General features: G+C 33.9%; 1 protein-coding gene across 1 annotated transcript; it reads right to left on the bottom strand.

The window, feature by feature from the left end:
* Window positions 1–15,575: 15,575 nt before the first annotated feature.
* On the bottom strand, window positions 15,576–17,141 carry LOC115710950 (uncharacterized). Its single transcript, XM_030639297.1, has 2 exons — window positions 16,793–17,141; window positions 15,576–16,693 (listed from the first exon to the last, which is right to left on the bottom strand). The coding sequence occupies exons 1-2, from the start codon at window positions 17,139–17,141 to the stop codon at window positions 15,576–15,578; spliced, it is 1,467 nt and encodes a 488-aa protein (XP_030495157.1).
* Window positions 17,142–18,548: the final 1,407 nt, after the last annotated feature.

Below are 18,548 nucleotides of genomic sequence, written 5' to 3'. Positions count from 1 at the left end.
ATATCATTTATAGGTGGCAAGTGTTTTAAGGATAAAATACATTGAAAGGGTGTAACGAAAATTTTATCCCTATGCAATGTAGATCATCTATAGAGGATCATTGATTATTGGGATTATAACAATGGATAATTAATAGAGTATCTATATCGTGGAACATATAGAGCGTTCTATATGACTGAGAGTACAATTCCATGTTCTATGAGTGGATGCAATGAAAAATTAGTAAGTTAGTGAGTTAACTTGGTAAATTCTAGGACTCCTTATTGGAAGCTTGGTTATATAGGCCCATGGTCCCCATACTAGTTGAGACCATACTTCTTGTAAGACTCAGATAATTGATTTTAATTAATCAATTATAATTCTAAAATTAGACTATGTCTAGTTTATGAATTTTCACTAAGCAAGGCATTAAATGTGAAGAAAAGAGATTCTAGGTCTTATTTATTAATTGAGAGACTTTATTAAGTCTAATTAATAAATATATTAAATGAAAATATTATTTAATAATTAATTTTTAGTTATTAAATAATTGGAATTGGCATTTAAGTGGTTAAATTGGAAAATTAGCGTTTTTGAGAAAATGAGATGGGAAAATGAAAAAATGGCAAAATTGCAAAGTAGGCGCATTATCGAACCCATGGCCGGCCACTATGCATGGATTTTACCATTTATTTTTTCATTATTTTAATGCCTAATAATTCCTAACCTAAACCTAGTGGTTGCCTATAAATAGATAGTGATGGCTCACACTTAATGATGGATGAAATTTCACTTTGAGAAAACTTTCCTGAACCTTCTTAATATTAGGTCGAAACCACTTCCTCTCTTTTCTTCTTCAACCTTTCATACCTTGAGTGATACAGTGAGTGCCCACACAAATCAAGTGGTATCTCAATCATAGTGTGGAATATTGTAAAGAATCCAATCAACAAGAAGGAGAATCGGGCTTAAGGAAGGAGAGAAAGAAATCCAGGTTCAGATCTTGATAATGCTCTGCTACAGAAAGGAATCAAGGGCTAGAGATCTGAACGGAAAGAGTCATTATATTCCGCTGCACCCAATGTAAGGTTTCCTAAACCTTATATGTGTTTATTTCATTGTTTTAGAAATTCATATTAGGATGTGAATGAAACATACTTGTTAGTAAATCTAGATCTTCGTAAAATATTTCCAACATTAAGATATAATGAGAAGGTTTTGTAAAAACCAAAAACCCTCCCGCTGCGATGAGGAGCTGTGATCTTCTGAATAGGAACATTAGTGGTTGTTTTCTCCTTTGTATCAACTTGCATTGGTTCAACAAAGGGAGTGGGATCATCCTCTATTTTAGTAGAAGACGATGGAACATTAGTTGGAGTTATTTCTGAAAGCATTTCCTCCAATGCTACTTTGTTTTTCCCCTTGAAGTTTTTAATCTAGCCATCTTCAAGGAAAGTGGTGCTTGTAGAAAATACTTTATCATCCTTGTGACAATAAAATAGTCCACCCCTAGTCTCTTTAGAATTCCTAACAAACATGCAAACTTTAGTTCACTTTTCTAGCTTGCGATCTTTCTTTCTTAAGAAATGACCAGGGCACCTCCAGACTCTGTAATGACGTAAACAGGGTATACGACCATATCATAATTCTAAAGGTGTCTTAGGGACTAATTTAGATGGAACAAAATTTAAAATGTCAGTTTCCATTTAAATAGCATATCCCCGCAAGGATATTGATAGAGTTGAATAGCATATCATAGACCTAACAATTTCTAAAAGTGTGTAATTTCTTCTCTCTGCAACTTCCTTTTGTTGTGGAGTGCTAGGGGAAGTCAGTTGGGATTAAATTCCAAGTTCAATTAAAAGATCTTTGAACTGGATATCCATATATTCTCCACCCCTATCAGTTCACAAGATATTTAAGATTTTACCCAATTAGTTTTGAGCCAATGATAGAAATTCTCAAAACTTCTCAAAAGTTTCTGAAATCTTATGCCTAAGGCAAATATGACTATATCTAGAGTAATCATCAATGAAAGTGAAAAAGTACTTACAACCACCTCTGGCTTTGATATTTAGTGGTCCAAAATGATCTACATGCACTATTCCTTGTGGTCCTTGGCACGCTCTCCATTTGCAGAGAAAGAACGTTTTGTCATTTTGCCTTTTAAGCAAGATTCACAAACTTGTAATTTACCTAAGGCGATATTATTCAATGGACCACCTTGTTGGAATATCTTTCACCAGGACCTAGATGAAAATAAACACATAAAAGGTATGAGAAACCTTACATTGGTTGCAGCGAAATTAAATGACTCATTCCACTCAAATCTCTAACGCTTGTATCCTTTCTGTCATAGAGTATCACCAAGATCTGAGCCTGAAACTCCTTCAATTGTTTGGATTCTTCACAGTCTTACACACTATGATTGAGGACTAACTTGCTATGGGTGGGCATGCACTCAATCACTAAAGGCTGAAATTTAATGGTGAAGAAGACTATAGGATTTCAAAAGTTAGAAGGAAAAGAAGAAGAAGAAGAAGTCTCAAACTCACTAGTTGTCTGACAAGAAGAAAACTAGGTCAAGAGTCATTAGAAGCATTAGTTGGATAATGAGACTTTTCTTTTCTTTTTATACTAATTCACTTAGGGTTAGGATTGATTTATTTGGAATAAAAAAAATGTTAAAATAATGGTAAAAAATGGACTAAGTGGCCAGCTCTTAGTGGGTCCATGACTAGTTAGATTTTTGTCACTTTTCTCAACCATTTATCTATTTTTCACAAATACCACTTTTTGCAATTTAATCCTACAAATGCCAAAACTACTTATTTAATAATTAAATTAATTATCAAATAAAATTTTCATTTATAATATTTATTAATTAGACTCCACAAAGTCTCTTAATTAACGAATAAACCTTAAAATCCTATTTCTTCACAATCAAGCCATAAGTTAGTGAAAATTCACAAACTAGACATAGTATAATTTTAGAATTATAATTAATTTACTAAAATCAATTAACTGAGTCTTACAAGCATTTTTTTCTCAACTAGTATGGGGACCATGGGCCTATATAACTGAGCTTCCAATAAGCAGATCTAGAATTTACTAAGTAAATTTTCTAACTTATTAATTCGTCCTTGCACCACTATATATTTGGAATTGCACTCTCAATTATATAGAACGCTCTATATGCTCCACGATATAGATACGCTATGAGTTATCCATTTTTTATAATCCTAATAATCAATGATCCTCTATAGATGATTTACATTGAGTAGGGACAAAATTACCATTACACCCTTTAATGTATTTTATCCTTAAACCACTTAGCAACCTATAAATAATATTTCAGTGAACTAATATAATCACTAAAATGAGTGCTCTATCATTTATCTCCATTAAGCCAAGCTCGAAGGAAATCATCGTTTCACTTCTATGTTTGGATAGAAGCTATAGATTCCGTATCTATGATTAGCGCTTCCACTCAATTGAACTACCATGTCCTTAATCTATATGTCACGAGAAGATCCATTGGTCGACTTTAACGAATAGATTGAAGAACACAAATAATACAATTGAACTAGAACCTAACCATCTCAGGATTGAGATCATTTGATCTAAGATCAACTAGGTGATATTGAATTGAATAGATATTACGTTAAGTTTATTATATGTAGTCCAAGTTCAATATTGGTCCCTTCCGATGCATACTCCATACATCCAACCCAAGCTTACTGTAACCAGTGCCCTGGAAAGAACATAACACTTATCCAAGGTGCAAGTAAACTACGTGGTAGATTATCCGGACAGTTAAACCCTGTGTACTGATAAATCATAAGAATACATTTAATCACACAAATCTTGATTACTTTCCACTGTATTGTCAACACAATAAACAAGAATATCAGTGTGATAAGGATTTGGATGAATTTATAAATCAAATAAGTAAATAAATGATCACATGAACCAAATAACACATTAAACAAGTAATGAAATTAAATTTGTTTCTTTATTAATAATTGAATAGAAAAAATTAAATTGAAATAGAATTTTATTTAGGGCACAAAGCCCAACAAACCTTTAGTTAACTTGGGAAGTCTGTCATAGTCTATATAACCAAGATGTAACTGCCATAGATATGTTTCATCTTTATTATCGATCTTTTACTTTTTTGGTTTCTAGGCTTTGCTATTTTGAACAATTTGTTATTAAGCCCCATTGGTTCATCTTGTATAAGAACATAAAGCCCTTATTCCATAGTAGCAACACATATTTGAATATCATTACGAGAAATAATAGAATTAAAACTTGAAAAATTCAATTTATATTGTTGAAATTTTAAACATGAAATAGAAATCAAGTTTATACTAGAATAATAGGATGGGTGCTTGATCGAATTGACTGCCACTAGTCCCATCAATGCTGGACGACCCAACAATATATTATAAGTCGATGCCAGGTCGACAACTAAGAAGTCTTGCATAACAGTGGCAGATAGGGGTGCTTCACCCAAGGTTAATGCGAGCTCGATTATGCCAAGACTGGCAATGCAGTCTCTGATAAATCTGCAAAGATTCACCATACAAGGCCTCAATTTGGATTTTTCGAGCCCCATCTGTTGGAAATATTTTACCAGGATCTAGATTTACTAACAAGTATGTTTCATTAACATCCTAATATGAATTCTAAAAAATGAAATAAACACATATCAAGTTTAGGAAACCTTACATTGGGTGTAGCGGAATATAATGACTCCTTCCGTTTAGATCTCTAGCCCTTGATTCCTTTTGGTAGCAGAGCATCCCCAAGATCTGAACCTGGATCTCTTTCTCTCCTTCCTTGATGCTGATTCTCCTTCTTTTTAAGTGGATTCTTCACAATCTTCCACACTATGATTGAGATACCACTTGATGTGTGTGGGCACTCACTCATTCACTCAAGGTTCGAAAATAGAAGAAGAAAAGGCGAGGGAAAGTGGCTGCTAGGGTATAGGAAAGAAAGCTTAGAATTTTCTCTGAAGGAATGAGATGCATCATCTTTTTCCTGAAGCCATCACTACCTATTTATAGGTTACCACCTAGGTTTAGGTTAGAATTATTTGGCATTAAAATAATAGAAAAATAAATCGTAAAATTCTACAAGTGTGGCCGGCCATAGGATAGTTATTGGGCCCACTTTGCAATTTTGCCATTTTGTCATTTTCCATCCTATTTTCTCAAAAACGCCAATTTTCCAATTTAACCACTTAAATACCAATTCCAATTATTTAATAACTAAAAATTAATTATTAAATAATATTGTCATTTAATATATTTATTAATTAGACATATAAAATCTCTTAATTAACAAATAAAACCTAGAATCTCTTTTCTTCAAAATTTTGGCCTTGCTTAGTGAAAATTCATAAACTAGACATAGTCTAATTTTAGAATTATAATTGATTAATTAAAATCAATTAACTGAGCCTTACAAGAAGTATGGTCTCAACTAGTATGGGGACCATGGGCCTATATAACCGAGCTTCCAATAAGTAGATCAAGAACTTACCAAGTAAATCCACTAACTTATTAATTCCTTGTTGAATCTACGCATAGAACTTAGAATTGCACTCTCAGTCATATAGAACGCTCTATATGTTCCACGATATAGATACGCTATAAATTATCTATTGTTATAATCCTAATTTGATCAATGATCCTCTAATAGATGATCTACATTGTATAGGGACTAAAGTACCGTTACACCCTTCAATGTATTTTATCCTTAAAACACTTTGCTCTCTATAAATGATATTTCAGCGAAGTGAAATGAGTAGTCAACCATTTATCTCTGTTTAGCCAAGCTCGAAGGAAATCATCGTTTAACTTCTAAATACCTATAGAAGTTATAGATTCCATATCTATGTTTAGCGCTGCCACTCAATTATACTATCATGTTCCCAAAATGTACTATCACCCCGACCGAAAAGTAGGCTTAACTAACAAATCAAAGAACATGTATAATACTCTTGAGATCGAACCTAATCATATCAGGATTAAGATCATTTGATCTAGGATCAACTAGGTGATATTGAATTGAATAGATATTACGGTAAATTTTAACATATCTAATCAAAGTTTAATATCGGTCCCTTCCAGTGTATACTCCATACATCCGATACTAGTAAACTTTGCCAATGCCCTGGAAAGGACATAACACTTATCCAAGGTGTAAGAATACCTATCGTTGATTATCATGCCAGGCTAAATCCAGTGAACTAACAAATCAAGGAATTAAACTTTCGAACATATAATCAAGATTATATTCCATCGTGCTGACAACACTATAATCATTAACAAATACATATGTTCTGGACTTAATAGAATTTATACATTATATATAATCATGAATAAATCATGTGAACCATGCAACATAAATGTTATTTCTGATCTTTATTAGTAAATCTGATTATATTGAAATGGGTTTTATTTAGGGCAAAAAACCCAACCCCATCTTCCTTACAGTTTCCTTATAGAGGATATTTAACCGTTTTCTATTAACACTCTCTTGATCCTTTTATTGGCGAGTTGAATGGTAATCACCAATGGATCGACGTGAGGATACCTCACGTTTTTCTTGTCTTCCTCCGTGAATATAATTGGAGGTTCTTCGCTTTTCACTTTCTTGGAAGGTTTTGGGGCAAATGTCGACTGCTCGTTCTTTATCTCTTTCACATATCTTTTCTGGGCGTTATTGCTTTCCCCTGCGATATGTGGCCCTCCCAAAATAACCAGGATGTCCTCTCCTTCAACAGGAAGAGGTTGTAACCCCTGGTTGTTTGAATTATTGGGCAGACTTGGCTGGTTATATCCATGACCCTGTCTTTTCACGTACTATTTGAAATGGCCTCAAGCGATGAGACTCTCAATCTCATCTTTCAATTGGCAACGTTCGTCGGTCGTATGCTCAATATCCTCATAAAATTTACAATACCTGTTAGGATCTCTTTTGCTCCTCGCATTCCGCGTGGGCTCGGGCTTGGCGAAGGCAACCTTTTGCTCATGTGTGAGGTAAATATTCTCTCGAGTTACATTAAGCTCGGTATAAATAGTATACACTGGCATGTACTTATCGTGCTTCTTCTATTTCTTTTTATCCTTCGACGGTTCTTTAGAACCGTCCTTTCTCTTTGAACCAGAAGCCCCCGAGTTATCAATTCTCGTGGAAACAGTAGTTGTTGAAATGTTGCTGGGTTTTCTTCCTGAGCTTGTTTTAAACAAATTCATTTCCTTTCAGGCTTCTTCCTTTTGAAGGAATACCTGGGCCCTTTCGTTGAACTCAGTGATGTTTCTTACTGGACAACCTTGTAAGTCATCCCATAGTTTGCCTCCGCAATTGATGAATCAATAGAGATCCCCGTTTAGAGGGCTGTAAGTTGTGTGCTGTTATCCAAATTCCTAACCCTAGCTGCAACCGTGCTAAAACGACTCAAGTAATCCTTAAGTGTCTCTCTCGGCTACTGTTTTATATTGGTTAGCGACCCCGCTTCGGGTCGTCTATCCATGGTAGCCTGGAACTATTTCTTGAAATCCCTGGACAACTGCTCCTAGGAAGTTATTGAATGGTGAGTAAACTTCTTAAACCAGCTGCTCGCTGCTCCAATAAGCGAGGTGGGGAACAAAATACAGCGTAAATTGTTCATCACATTACTTGCTCACATTATTGTATTAAAGTTATTCAAATGCACGACTAAATTAGTGGTTTTGTCATATGACGAGACATGCAGGTTTTTGAATCTTGAAGGAAAAGGGGTACTCATGATATCTGGATGATACGGCTCAAGCTCGTCGTCTGAGTCGTATCCTGATTGTCTCCCTAGTTCCCCCACTTGATATCTCCTGAACTTGTCCTCCAGCTCATTTATCCGCAATTGGATGGGATCCTCTTGCTTTGGACCGAGCTGTTGGCGAAGGTCGGGTTTCTTTCGATTCAAGTGCTCTCGCAGATCCGGTTGGGAGTGATTGCTGACGGACCTTGTCTTACTCACAAATTGTGTCCTACTCATAGACTTTGTCTTTGAGTGACTCGCGGATTTACTGGTTCCCATACCTTCTCGATCATTATCTCGTTGAGTACTTTCTCCCATTTGAGTTGATCGACTGTGGGTTCTTGCCCGCCTCGAGGTCATGCTTGCTTCTTCACGCTCTGTTCTTTCCCCCTGAGTGTGGTTTGTCGTATTTCCTCCATTAGGGTCTGTACGAGTCCTCGCTCTATGGGTTTGAGAAGAATGCTAGTGATTTCTTGCATGTGACCTACGTGTTGGGTTTTGTGCCCAAAATAAAACCCATTACAATCTGATAAGTTATCAATTTCAGAGATTTGAAGTGATTTATATTAACATGTATTTTACATGCTTATGGTTTAATATATATATTTAATATATACACAAAATCAGTTAAGTTCAGAACATATATTTATTCACAATTACAGTATTGTCAACACAGTGGAATGTGATTGTGATTATATGATTCAAAAGACTAAGTCCCTGTTTCATCAGTGTTCTGGATTTACACTGATGTGATAATCAGCGATGAAGTATACTTACACTTGGAGTAAGTGTTATGTTCTTTCCAGGACATTGGTAAAGTATACTAGTTTCGAATGTATGGAGTATACATTGGACTGGACCGATATTGAACTTAGTCAAGATATTATAAACTTACAGTTGTATCTTTCCAAGCCAATATCACTAGTTGATCTTAGATTAAAAGAATCTAAATCCTGATATGCTTAGGCTCAATCTCAGGAGTGCTATTCATGTTCTTTGATTTATTAGTTAAGCCTACTTTTGGGTCAGGGTGATACGTATATATTGGGAACATGATAGTACGACTGAGTGGGAGCGCTGAACATAAATAAGGAATCTATAGCTTCTACTGGTGTATAGAAGTCAAGTGATGATTTCCTTCGAGCTTAGCTCAATAGAAGTAAATGGATGAGCTCTTGTTTCAGTGACTATATCTTAGATCACTAAAACATCATTTACAGGTAGCTAATTGTTTTAACGGGCCAAATACATTGAGGGGTGAAAACGGTAAATTTATCCCTTCTCGATGTAAATCATCTATATAGAGGATCTTTGATCACATTAAGATTAGAACGATTGTTAAATGAGATAGTGAATCTATAGCGTGGAACATATAGAACGCTCTATATAAGTCTGAGAGTGCAATTCCAAGTTCTAAGAGTGGATTCAACAACGAATTAATAAGTTAGGGAATTTACTCGATAAATTCGGTTCGGCTTATTGGAAGCTCAGTAATATAGATCCATGGTCCCCATTCTAGTTGAGACCATACTGCTTGTAATACTCAATAATTGATTTATGATTAATCAATTGTAATTCTAAACTTAAACTATGTCTAGTTTGTGTATTTTTCACTAAGCAGGGGTGAAATTGTAAAGAAAAGAGATTCTAGGTTTATTTATTAATTAAGAGACTCCATATGCCTAATTAATAATTATGTTAAATGACAATATTATTTAATAATCTATTTTAGTTATTAAATAATTAGTTTTGGCATTTAAATGGTTAGAATTGGAAAATTGGCGTTTTTGAGAAAATAGAAATAAAAATTGTGAAAACTGCAAAATCCAAGTGAGGCCCATTAACACCATGGCCGGCCACTTGTTCAAGAATTTTCCAATTATTATTTTCATTATTTTAATGTCAATTAATTACTAACCTAAACCAAGTAGTTGCTTATAAATAGAAAGTGATGGCTCACACCAAAAAAAGCAGTTAAGCAATTATTCAGTAATTCAGGAAACTGGCTCTTTCAGAACTTTGAGCTTTTCCTTTTCTCTCTATAGCCAAACCCTCTATCTCTTCTCTTCCTCTTCCAATTTCGAGATACCCTAGTAAAATAGTTGTGCCCACACACAGCAAGTGGTACCTCAATCATAGTTTGGAAGATCGTGAAGAATCCAAATCAAAGAGAAGGACATTCGGACTCAGATCTTGATAATACTCTGCGACAGAAAGGATACAAGGGTTAGAGATCTGAGTGGAAGGACACATTACTCTGCTGCAACGAATGTAAGGTTTTCTTAACTTTATATGTGTTTATTATCGTTTTAGAAAGTTCATATTTAGGATGTTAAATAACATACTTGTGAGTAGATCTAAGTTCCTGGTAAAATAATTTCTAACACTACGTTCTCTCGGTTGAGTCCCAAGATCCTCTTCATTGTCATGAGGAATTTCTCGTTCATCAGTTTTAGGTTTCTTCCCATTTTCCCAGGGTTGTTCTTCCTAGGTATTTTTTAGTCTCCTAGTTCGTGAGCCACGAGGTCTGCCTCGTGGTCTTCTCACTCCAGGTTCAGGTTGATTTTGAGCATTCATCCCTTGTGCTGCCCTGGCTACGACTGTATCACATTCTAATTCAGCGTTCCGTCGTGCGCCTCTTCCAGACGGTGTCTTAGGCAGCGGTTTTCTGTTTCATAAGTACCTTCTCCCATAGGCTGGGCACCTCCACGATTGGGCTCTTCATCCCTCGTCCCAGGGTTCTTTCCACTGCCACGCTGAGTTCTCTTCGAGCGTGTTGTCCACGTACTAGGACCAACGTCGAGTTGGGTTCTCCACGAACGTGTGGTCCGAATGTTGGGGCCACCCTCAGGTTGAGTCCTTCTAGAGTGGGTGGTCCGTCGAGACCGTGGGGTTGTAGACCTTCTGGAGCCCATGGGCACTTTCCCAGAACAATGATTAGTTTCCTCATGTGGGGTATTAACATTTTCTGGGTTTTCAACCATGAAGGAGGTGGTTTTTCTTCAAAAGAAACGAGGGTTTTTTTCTGAGCTTTTTGACAGAGGCTCTCTATGAAAGCGCCAAACTGTTAACGCAGATTTTCATTAACCAAATTTGAGCCTAACCGTAACAATCTCACACAGAAAAAATAAACCTATACAAGTAAAAGTATGAACACAAGGTTTTTACGTAGTTTTGTAGTTAAAATTCTACATAGTCCACGAGTTAATCTTATTCAGATCTCTGATTGTTTTCTCATGGCCTCTTTTGTATGAGTTTTTCAGTCCCTTTTTTTATCTTGTTTGCCACTATTTATAATTACATAGCAGACAGTTAATTACAAAGTTGACTGTAATCTGCTTACAACAATCATCCCCTAAAATCATGGGGTTTGATTACATATCACGTAGTGTAAATGTGTTTATTATTTGGAAATCATACAACTGTGATTTTTCCACTTTTACTAGGTCAAAATGATCGTGTTTTTAAACACGTATTTAATTGTTATATCTAGGGATGTCTCGACAGAAGCTTTGTTCTAGTGATCATAATAGCAGCTGGGGCCATTTTTTCCTTCTGAGGTCGAGGATACACGTCTTGTGATGATTGCGGTTCTTATTTACAAAGAGTTCTTTGAGGCTCGTTTGAATGTTAGCTTCTGACTCGTCAGGATTGTAAGCCTCACCGAAAAAATATCTAAAGTTAACTGGGCGAAGTTACTGGAAACCTTCCCATATCAAGATAGACACCTCGCTTACTAGGTCTCGGACTAACCCAATTGTTGCACTTAGTTTGTTCATTATACACTAAGTGCTTCCGCAGTTGATATGTGTCACTTTCATCTTCCTAGATGTAATGTACTTGATCCCTCGCTATTCACATTCAGCGACATATGGTTTCTCACAAATATACTAAGCAACAGTTTGTATATTGATACCTCGCATAAGACCTTACAGTCAGCAGGTTACAAATATACTCTGACATTTACGTAATTAATGAGTTATTCCATAAAAAGCGATTGCATCGATCCATATTTCTTTTATCCTGACACATGTCCCCCACTGAGATGGTAGTCGAATTTCGGGTATAACAATTACAAACTGATGTTCAAATGAGCTAATAATCTAGAAGTAGTTAGCTACTGAGATTATGATTTTGCTAGTTGTACTGATTAACTTAAATCAGCACCTGGTTATGTGTTTATGTTTGTTGGTGGAGCTGTGTCATGGATGAGTAAAAGACAAACCTTGACTGCTACTTCTACTATGGAGGCTAACTTTGTTTTTTTGTTATGAGGCTACATAACATGGTGTATGGCTAAAGAATTTCATTTCAAGCCTTAGATTTGTTGATTCTATAGCAAGGCCATTAAAAGTGTTCGATGATAATTCAATTGTTGTTTTCATGGCTAAGAACAATAAAAGTGGAAGTCGAAGCAAGCACATCGGCATTAAGTACTTAGCTATTAAATAACGTGTTAAAGAAAATAAAGTGGTCATTCAAGACATTAGCACTAAATTGATGATTGTCGATCCTATGACGAAAGACTTGCCACCTCATATATTCAAGGATCATGTAGAGAACATGGAATTTGGGTCCCTTATGTAATTTTTACAAATAATGTTATTATTAATGAAACTCTTATTTTCATATTTTCTCATATTCATGCGCATCTTAATTTTGTGAGAAAAGAAAATTACATCTAAAGAGAGTTAAGAGAGCGAGAAAGCATGATTTCCCATATCAAAACTATCACTAGAATTGAAGCTCAAACGTCAATGGCGGAAGGTATTTCGGTACTTTCATCGCCTATATGATTTTAATATAGGGATTTTTACTCCATACACCATATTATCTGAAAATTTTACATTTATACGGAGTAAGAGAAATTTAAACTTTTTTATTTTTTCATTTGTATATTTTAAATTTATACGACCACGCTAATCTCTTCTTAGATACAAGTTTTTTCGTTCTCTCTAATTTCACCTTCAATTTTATTCATCCTTCATTGACTTAACCTTCACTATATATAGTCACATTTACCTTTGATAACTATGGCCAACAACAACACTTTGAAAAAAAATTAATAAGCAACCATACAATTCCTTAGAAAAGGCTATTACACATAGAGGAAATAGAATTATTGTATTTACCAAGCTAAAAGAAATGCTAGGTACCCACAAGACTCAAGAGAGCAAAGAAGAACTATGAACAAGAAAATAGCAAGAAGAATATACTCTGTTTTTCTAGATGTAAAACAGGGCAACTCTTACTTATGGTACCTACATTTATATATATATGTGTGTGTGCGTGTGTCTGTGTTTATATGGGCCAGATTGAATAGCAAGTGTAAAAAACTTATTTTTAATCGATAACTAAAAAAACTTAAACATGATGAATTTTTCTCTCATATAAGGTAGAATTGTAACAAACTTTCCTTATACCATTCTCATACACGTACTCTATTATTATGCACATGATCAAGTCTCATGCACTTACTCTGCTAGTACTTGCTCCACAATAAGCGTCAAAATACTACAAATGAATACTTCAGATTTTCCAAGATAATTATATCTTGCACATTAAATTAGTTTGTGATATATGTTAGACTTTGGGATTATATTGAACTCTTTGGTGTGTGATACTAATGTGGTAGTTTCTTAGTTATTTTAATACTTCTAACACTCATGTATTTAGATGCTAGTGTGGTATTATTTTTTGTTGTTTTGTAATTGTTTTTGAATTAATATATTGTAGAATTGATATTTTGTTGTTTTTTCGTTATTTTTTTGCTGTTTGTAATTTAATTTAGGTTGGTGCAAAATGAGATTTATGTCTTTTTGTTTTTGAGTTGTTTGTTGGTTGTTTCACATTAGAATAATATAATGTGGGGTAAATTTTTTAAAAAAAAAACTAAGAAACCTCATTCGAAGTCATCCAAAGTTGATCCTAAAATGGGTTTTGAAACACATTGCAGATAAGGGAATGGGTGATGTTGCAAAGCCATCGGTTCTAAAAAAAGACCTCTTCCAGATAACATTGAGTCTCGTAAGACAAAGAGAACCAAATCTTCGAAATCTGTCAAGGATATAAGTTGGGTTTTGTTTTTTTTTAAAATTTTTTTTAGTTTTTCTCTTGTTGTTGTGTTTTTCGTTTGTTGTTTTGTGTTTTAAACTTTTCCCTCCTTGTTGTTTTAAGTTAACTCTGATTCTGACTTTGAGGAGGAAGTTCATGATTTGGAAGTGAAACCTAAAGGTAAACCCAAAGTATGTCTACCTTGAATTTTTTCATTTTTTTAAGTTGAAATTTTTTAATCAACTGTTGTTTTTTATTTTGTTTTTGTTTTACCTTATTATATTCACGGTTTTATGTTTTGTCTCATTTTTTTGTGTATTTCTTTATGTATTTATCTTGATGTTGTTTTGTGTTATTTTTTGATTTTGTTTCTGCTATTAAACAGTTTGTAGCATTATTGGTCTTTTAGTGTTGCATTGGCTTAGTCTAAACAGTTGTTTTAATGTTTGTTTTCAGTAGTTTTCGTGTTGTTTAATTTAATTTCACGGTTGACAATTACTATGGTAATTTCATGTTTTGCAGATTGTTGTTAATATGTTGTTTGGAAGTTGTTCATCTTTTAAGCTGTTGATGTCTGGGTGTTTTTAAAATGTTGTTGTTTGATTTTTTTTTATTTTTTTTCTGGAGGCTTAGATTATGTTTGTCTTTTTCATATTTTTGAAAATTATTTATTTAATTGTTCGAATATTTTGCTTATAATTTTTATTGTTATATACCTACTTTCAGGTCCCTCCTAAAAGTTCAAAAAAGTTTGAAGACTTTGATATTCCCCCCAAAAAAAAAGTATGATTCAAAACAACATAATACAATGCAACAGACAAATTTTATTAAAAGAAAATCAAACTATTTGATAAATTATTTATATATATATAAAAAAAAAAGAGCTATACCGCTAAAGCAGATGCACTGGTTGGTGTAGAAATTACAATCCGTAGCAAACACTGATTCTAAACGTTTTTCATCCTCATCTTCAAAGATATATAAATTTTAATAATCGTTCTCAGGCATGATGTAAAATTGTAATAAATAATAGTAATCCGAACAAATCAACAATAACAAACATAATATAGGAAGATTGAGATAAACTTGAAACTTAAATCATCCAAGAGAAAAAAGTCACAAGCTTTATGGTTGAAATATTATTATAAAAATTGGTTTCAACAAAAAAAAAATATTATAATTTTCGGTGCATTGCGGGTTTGATGTAGAGTTTTTTTTCATAATAAAATTCAATTAGTTGATTTATAGGTTATGTTTAGTTATTTTAAGTTTTTTTTACAATATTGATGTGTTATTAATTTTTATATGAAAGTTGGGTTGTTGTCTAGTTATTTATTTTTTGATATTTATAATCACAAATAATAAAAAAAATATATATATGCTTAATTTCATAAGTATATTTTTTAGTGTTGAAGTCTAATTTATTTCTAATTGAGTAATTTCTTTTATTAATTTTAAAATTTCATTTTAGTTGACAAAATATTTTAATATATATTTAATCTCTATATTAATCTGGAGTTGTTCTCTAATGATTTTAAATCATAGTTTCATAATTTTATTCTAACAAAATTTGTTTATTTATTCCAATAAAGTTATGGTTTTTTTTTTTATGAATAAGATGATTTCATTACTCCAAACAACCAATTATACATCCAAAGAGCAGCCTCAAATAAAAAGAGAGGACCTCACTTCTAAACTATGTACACTTTACAAAGACACAAACCACACTTTACAATGAATCAAACCACACTCTATCACAATTAGAGACTTTCTTTGGCCATATACATGATACTCTATTCTTAGTTACATTTTGAACTTGTTGAAAAATCACCCTACAATTATTCTCTTTACCATCCCAAAGCTTAAGGTTTCGGCAGATCCACAGTTGGTACATCAGGGCAGCAAGAGTAGCTGCATACACACCTCTCTTGAGCTTACTCATCCTAGCTTTTCCAAGCCACAACACAGCCTTTTCAACAGTTTGCACACTAGTCTTCCATCCCAACCAATTTTTATCCAAATCAAAGCATTCTCGGGTGAAAGAGCTAGCAAAAAAGAGGTGATCAACACTCTCTTCTGCATTACTGCTGCATAAATGGCAGCTACTGTCAATCTCAGGTCTATAAATCTTCACTCTATTCTTTGTCTTCAATCTTTGTAGCATGGAGAGCCATAAAATAAAGCTATGCTTAGGACAATTCAATCGGCTCCACACCACAGATGTCCACTGTTTTTTCACACCAGCAGGAACCAACTTTGTATAGCCAGTCGACACATTATACTGATTGCAGCAGTTTTGTATTTCATTTTCATCAAAAAGCTCCATGACTTTACCCTTCAATGAAACTAATTTTCTCCAATACCAGCTATCATTTGTGTTAGCACTATATTGCCACCAATCTGCCCCTTTAATATACACACAATGAACCCATTTAACCCATAGGTTATCCTCTTTTTTTGCTACCGCCCATATGTACTTAAACATTGCTGCATTGTTCCAATCCCCTACTGATTTCAACCCCAATCCACCTGCTGATTTTGTATTGCACACCTTACTCCAAGCAACAGCAGCCACACCTGTCAATTTGTGCTTCCCATTCCACAAAAAACCTCTACAGATAGACTCTATTTCCTTTATAGTGGTCTTAGGGAGGACCATTATTTGACACCAATATGAGTGGATTGCCATCAATACTGAATTTATGAGCACAATTCTCCCTGCAAAAGAAAAATTTCTAGAGCTCCAGGTTCTAATTTGGGCAACCATCTTTTCCACAAGAAGATCACACTGCTTAGCTGAAAGCTTTTTTGGGCAAATGGGAATACCCAAATATTTGAATGGTACTTCTTGTTTTCAGAAACGAGAAGCATCCAAAATTCTTTGGATATCTACATCGCCCATGTTATTACAATAAATAGCAGTTTAAGAGGGATTCGGTTTCAAACCTGATGTTTGCGAAAATAGCTCAAGACCTTGAAGCATGAGATAGATGCTTTTGTAGTCACCATTACAAAACAACAGAACATCATCTGGAAAGCTAAGGTGGTTGAGCTTCAAATCTCCACATCTCTCATGAAACTTGAAGTCCTGTTTGAGCCCCACTTTCTTCATTATTCTGGATAAGTATTCCATTCCCAAGACAAACAACAATGGGGAAATTGGGTCACCTTGCCTCAAACCTCTTTTTGATTCAAAGTAACCATGAAGAGACCCATTAAACATCAATGAGAATTTCGGAGTTCGGACACATACCATAATTAGCTTAACAAAGCTAACTGGAAATATGAAAGCCATAAGCATCTCTTCAATGAAGTCCCATTCACTGTATCATAAGCTTTTTGCAAATCCAACTTGATCATGCAATTCGCCTTGGAGGTTTTCCTTCCATAGTGCCTTATTAAGTCTTGACAGACCATAATGTCATGCCCAATGAACCTATTGGGTTTTATGCCTTAAATAAAACTCATTTCAATATAATCAGATTTACTTATTAATATAGATCAGAAATAACATTTAATGTTGCATGGTTCACAAGATTTATTTCATGATTATTTACATAATGTATGAATTCTATTTAAGTCCAGAACATATCAATTTGTTAATGATTATAGTGTTGTCAACACAGTGGAATATAATCTTAATTATATGTTCGAAAGTTTATTCCCTGATTTGTCAGTTCACTAGATTTAGACTGACATGATAATCAGCGATAGGTATTCTTACACCTTGGATAAGTGTTATGTCCTTTCCAGGGCATTGGAAAAGTTTACCAGTATCAAATGTATGGAGTATACATCGGAAGGGACCGATATTGAACTTTGATTAGATATATTAAATTTACCGTAATATCTATTCAATTCAATATCACATGTTGATCCTAGATCAAATGATCTTAATCCTGATATGATTAGGTTCGATCTCAAGAGTATTATACATGTTCTTTGATTTGTTAGTTAAGCCTACTTTTGGGTCAGGGTGATACGTACATTTTGGGAACATGATAGTATAATTGAGTGGGAGCGCTAACATAAATATGGAATCTATAACTTCTATAGGGATTTAGAAGTGAAACGATGATATCCTTCGAGCTTGGCTAAACAGAGATAAATGGTGGAGATCTCATTTCACTCCGCTGAAATATCATTTATAAGGAGCTAAGTATTTTAAGGATAAAATACATTGAAGGTGTAACGATAACTTAGTGCATATTCAATGTAGATCATCTATTAGAGGATCATTGATCAAATTAGGATTATAACAATGGATAACTAATGACGTATCTATATCGTGGAACATATAGAGCATTCTATATACTGAGAGTGAAATTCTAAGTTCTATGTGTGGATTCAACAAAGAATTAATAAGTCAGTGAGTTTAAAATTTAAATTCTTGATCTGCTTATTGGAAGCTCGGATATATAGACCCATGGTCCCCATACTAGTTGAGACCATACTGCTTGTACGACTCAGTTAATTGATTTTGATTAATCAATTATAATTCTATATGTCTAGTTTATGAATTTTCACTAAGCAAGGGCGAAATTTTAAAGAAAAGAGATTCTAGGTTTATTTATTAATTAAGAGACTTTATATGTCTAATTAATAAATATATTAAATGACAATATTATTTAATAATTAATTTTTAGTTATTAAATAATTGGAATTGACATTTAAATGGTTGAATTTGAAAATTGGCGTTTTT

Source organism: Cannabis sativa, chromosome 3 (assembly GCF_029168945.1).
Source record: "Cannabis sativa cultivar Pink pepper isolate KNU-18-1 chromosome 3, ASM2916894v1, whole genome shotgun sequence".
Lineage (NCBI taxonomy): Eukaryota > Viridiplantae > Streptophyta > Magnoliopsida > Rosales > Cannabaceae > Cannabis > Cannabis sativa.
The sequence above is the reverse complement of the archived record's forward strand: the minus strand, read 5'-3'. Positions and strand labels throughout refer to the sequence as shown.

Coding starts and splice junctions, on each gene's coding strand:
- LOC115710950 (XM_030639297.1), bottom strand. CDS start 17,141: ATGGCTTTCATATTTCCAGTTAGCTTTGTTAAGCTAATTATGGTATGT. Junction 16,694..16,792: donor GCTATTTTCGCAAACATCAG/GTTTGAAACCGA, acceptor TCTGAAAACAAG/AAGTACCATTCAAATATTTG.